General features: G+C 40.6%; 1 protein-coding gene across 1 annotated transcript; it reads left to right on the forward strand.

Moving 5' to 3' along the window:
* The first annotated feature begins 1,303 nt into the window (after window positions 1-1,303).
* LOC141112197 (uncharacterized) lies at window positions 1,304-4,545 on the forward strand. The gene has a single exon (XM_073604789.1). It carries the CDS (start codon window positions 1,515-1,517, stop codon window positions 3,804-3,806), a length of 2,292 nt encoding a protein of 763 aa, XP_073460890.1. The 5' UTR covers window positions 1,304-1,514; the 3' UTR covers window positions 3,807-4,545.
* The last annotated feature ends 269 nt before the right edge of the window (window positions 4,546-4,814 follow it).

Consider the following 4,814-nt stretch of genomic DNA (forward strand, 5'->3'; position numbering starts at 1 on the left):
GCAAAACCTCATTATTGTACCACTCTTCAGCCCTTCTAGGGAACAAACTGCCTCATGTTACAGAAAAAATATTTCATATTTTGACTCATCAGTCCAGAGCACTTGCTGCCATTTTTCTGCACACCAGTTCCTGTGTTTTTGTGCATAGTTGGGGCACTTAGACTTGTTTCCATGTCAGAGGTATGGCTTTTTTTTTCCGATGAAGACCACTTCTGGCCAGATTTCTCCAGACAGTAGATGGGTGTACCTGGGTCTCACTGTTTTCCATCAGTTCTGTGCTGATGGCACTGCAGTCTTCTTGGCCAATCATTGTGTCTACGGTTCTTAACATTGCCCGTTTCTTTGTGTTTTTTCAAAAGAGCATGATCAGCATACCTTGAAATCCCAGTTTTCTTTGAAATCTTTGACTGGGTGAGACCTTGCTGATGCAGTATATTTGTGTCTTGTTTCTTTGCTCATCCTTGCCAAGGTGTATGACCTGTAACATAAAACTGTCTTTCACAACTTCACCTTAGTAGCAGAGTTTGGCTGTCCCTCACCCAGTTTTAAACATTGCTGTTTCTGTTTCAGTTAATGACTCTTTTTCAACCTATATTGGAAATGAATGATCATTAGCACCTGCTTGGTATAATTGGTTAATCATACATCTGACTCTAATCCTAGAAAATCCTTGACTTTTATGTAAGTGTACAAAGTGTAAGAATTGAAAGAAAAAAAGACTTCAGACCTTAACAATGAGATCAGATGATCAGCAGTAAGCAATTAGAAATTAAAGGTACCACCATGTACATACATAATTACAGATTGTGCCTGGCCTATTGTCAAATGACACCACCATACCAGTCATGTGGTGATGATGTACTGCTCTGGTGAAAGTATGCAAAAACAAATTGTGAAAAAAAAATACATTTTATTGAATTTTTTCATTTTCCAAAAAATAATGACAAAACATTACAGCTTCTAAAAACTAACTATGGGGGTCATTTACTATAGAGCTAATTAGCGCTAATTAGTGCTAAAATGGTATTCACTATAGCGCTGGTGAGAAAATACTCCCAAAATCTTTCTACACTGAAATATCTTTAAAAGTCTGAAAAGTGAAAAATTCCCCATTTTGGACAACTAGGTGCCAATACAACTGAGCATGCTCAGACCTGAAAATAGCTCTCATTTTAACTCAAGTGTCTTTTTTGCCCAGTGCTATAGTAAATACCAAAATGAGAGCTAATTAGAGAGCATTTTTTTAAGTGAAAATCTGCTTTATTCTAGTCCAAATCAAGTTTCAGCCATTGGAAGCAGAGAGAAGACATTGCGGGAAGAGGCAGTAGAGGAGAGCATGCAGTAGTGGTGACGGAGGTGTGCAGAGCGGCGATCTTTGTGAAGATTTAGAACCAGATTACTGAACTTTTATGTCCAATTCTCCACCAGGACTTCTGACCAAATAAAATTTCAGTCAGAACGTCTTCAAAAATAGCTGAATTTTTACATCAACATTTACCTTAATTGACAGAAAAATGCCGAAGTGTATTGCACAAACTTGTGCCAACCACAGCGGTAAAAAAAGTACTGCTGCAAATATTTCTTTTTTCAGCTTTCCTAAAGATAACACTCTAATTAAAGTTTGGTTGGAAAAATCAGGAATGGACCCAAAAATGGTTGATGAGTTCACAAAACTTATACATGAAGATCTACGTGGAGATAAATTCCGAATGTGTTCGGTGCACTTCAATAATGAGTGCTTTGTTATGGAAGGTACAAAAAGAAAGCGGAAATCGGATGCGATACCAACGCTATTTCCACAAACTGCAACAAACAAATCTTCAGAAGAGAACTGGGAAAGAAGACTGACCAAAAGAGCAAGAACTGAATTCATGAGCGCGGCAACTTCACAATCAGATTCAATCAGCAATATAATGTGCAAATGCCAATGTCACCAAACAACAAAACCTAAAAGTGTGCAACATAAAGAAGTTGGTACACAAACTGGACATTTTGACTTTCCCTCAGCAGAGTCTGAGGAAAGTTATATTAAAATAGCAAACCAACATTTTGTGATTTTGGATCATTCGTATTCGCTTTCTGAACAAGAAACCAGGAACCCACCAGAGAGATGTCCTCTGTATTCCCGGGATTCCACACAGGAAGATCACACCATCTCTCAACATCATCAGAGTGGAAACCTCTGGGATGATAATATTGATGTTAAAGAAGAGTATAAAGAGGAAGATGAGGAGTATGGAGTGATGGAGGAGTTTTCAGAAGTACACAAAGATATGATGGAGCCACCTAATACCAGGAACCCACCAGAGAGATGTCCTCATCCTCTGTATTCCCGGGATTCCACACAGGAAGATGACACCATCCCTCACCATCATCAGAGTGGAAATCTTAGGGATTATAATATTGTTGTTAAAGAGGAGTATAAAGAGGAGGATGAGGAGTATGGAGTGATGGAGGAGTTTTCAAAAGGACACAAGGATATGATGGAGCCACCTAATACCAGGAACCCACCAGAGAGATGTCCCCATCCTCTGTTTTCCTGGGATTCCACACAGGAAGATCACATCATCCCTCACTGTTACAAGAGTGGAGATCCAATCGATATAGAATTTGAGGTTAAAGCAGAAGAAGAAGAGACGTATGTGAGAGATGATCAGCAGTCTATGGAGGAGGCTGGAATAACGAGGACATTTATAGAGGAGGACACTCCTACAGAGATCAGCACAGAAGATGGACGGGAGATGAGGAAAACCTCAGAGGATTGTCTCACTTGGTCTCCAGACTGTAAAGTAGAAGATGAGGACATCACACAGTATAGTCCAGGAGAAAACCCGGCTACCTCAAATGTCCATCCAGCACCACACAGTGTAGATGGACCATCATATTCCTTTTATTCTGAGGAATTTCAGACTGTGAGGGATGGTGCCGTCCTTCCAACATATAAGAGGCTTTCCTGTATGGAGTGTGGGAAGTCTTTCCGTTTTGAATCCAATCTTAATGTGCATATAAGATCTCACACAGGGGAGAAGCCATATTCCTGTTCTGAGTGCGGAAAATGTTTTACACAGAAGTGCGCTCTTAACAGACATCAGAGATCTCACACGGGGCAGATGCCGCATTCCTGTCCTGAGTGCGGGAAATGTTTTTCAGTGAAGTCCAGCCTTTACATACATCAGAGATCTCACACAGGTGAGAAGCCGTATTCCTGTCCTGAGTGCGAGAAATGTTATTCAGCGAAGTACAGTCTTTACATACATCAGAGATCTCACACAGGGGAGAAGCCGTATTCCTGTTCTGAATGCGGGAAATGTTTTTCAGTAAAGTCCCATCTTTTCAAACATCAGAGATCTCACACGGGGGAGAAGCCGTATTCCTGTTCTGAATGCGGGAAATGTTTTTCAGCAAAGGCCCGTCTTTTCACACATCAGAGATCTCACACAGGGGATAAGCCGTATTCCTGTCCTGAGTGCCAGAAATGTTTTTCACAGAAGTGCGATCTTTACAAACATCAGAGATCTCACACAGGGGAGAAGTTACATTCCTGTCCTGAGTGCGGGAAATGCTTTTCACGGAAGGCCAATCTTTCCACACATCAGAGATCTCACACGGGGGAGAAGCCGTATTCCTGTCCTGAGTGTGGAAAATGTTTTTCAGCAAAGGCCCGTCTTTTCACACATCAGAAATCTCACACGGGGCAGAAGCTGCATTCCTGTCCTGAGTGCGGGAATTGTTTTTCACAGAAGTCCCATCTTTACACACATCAGAGATCTCACAAGGGGAAGAAGCCATATTCCTGTCCTGAGTGAGGGAATTGTTTCTCACTGAAGTCCTGTCTTCCTGTACATCAGGGATCCCACACTACCCTTAAGGGTGTATTAGTGCCTTGAGTGCGGGAAATGTCTTCTATATGAATGTTGCTGGACATCACAGCTCTCATGTGGGGAAGAAGCACACCCTGATATACACCTCAGATATACTCCATGGCTGATCTTCATCATGTAAGAAATCCTTTCAGAGGTGTGGACATTTTTAAAAAAATCACTGGTCCAAGGGACTAAATCGGGGTTCCAATCTCCTTGTCCCTTATGACAATATCCTTGTTCCTTATCTACCAGAGAGCTCAGCAGCGGTGTGGGAGTTCATTCAAAAAATACAAGCCGACATTGGCAAAGGACAGAACTCTGTGAATGAATGGCACAGCCGCACTATTTTCATAAAGTGACAGCCGATATGGAGAACTCCTCGCCGCACTGCTGTCATACAGAGGGCTCTGAACGCTGAGCCGCTGCAGGAACATGTAACATGTTCCCGAAGGTGAACTTATCCTTTAACCCTTTCACTGCCAGAGACTTCTTTTTTTTTTTTTTTTTTTTGCCCACATGTTTAACCCCTTCAATACCGGACACTTTCACCCCCTTCCTGCCCAGGCCAATTTTCATCTTTCAGCGCTCACACACTTTGAATGACAATTGCGCGGTCATGCAACATGTACCCACATGACATTTTTATATTTTTTCCCACAAATAGAGCTTTCTTTTGGTGGTATTTGGGGTTTTTATTTTTTTGTGCTACAAATACATTAAAAAAAAGAAAATTAAAAAAAAAAAAAAAAAAAAGAAAAAAAAAGTTTCAGCCATTGATTCTAATGCAACAATTCTAACTTTCACAAAAAAAACTTTTAATGTTGAGATGAAATGTATCTCTCTCTGAAATACATTTTCCTTTGCAACATTGTTGCTTCTACTTAAATATTTAGTTTTTAAGAATGCTAGAATGTGGAATATTTTGATGTTTTGGTAAAATATATTTTTCTC

Source organism: Aquarana catesbeiana, linkage group LG11 (genome assembly GCF_042186555.1).
Source record: "Aquarana catesbeiana isolate 2022-GZ linkage group LG11, ASM4218655v1, whole genome shotgun sequence".
In the NCBI taxonomy this organism is placed as follows: Eukaryota; Metazoa; Chordata; class Amphibia; order Anura; family Ranidae; genus Aquarana; species Aquarana catesbeiana.

Coding starts and splice junctions, on each gene's coding strand:
- LOC141112197 (XM_073604789.1), top strand. CDS start 1,515: ATGCCGAAGTGTATTGCACAAACTTGTGCCAACCACAGCGGTAAAAAA.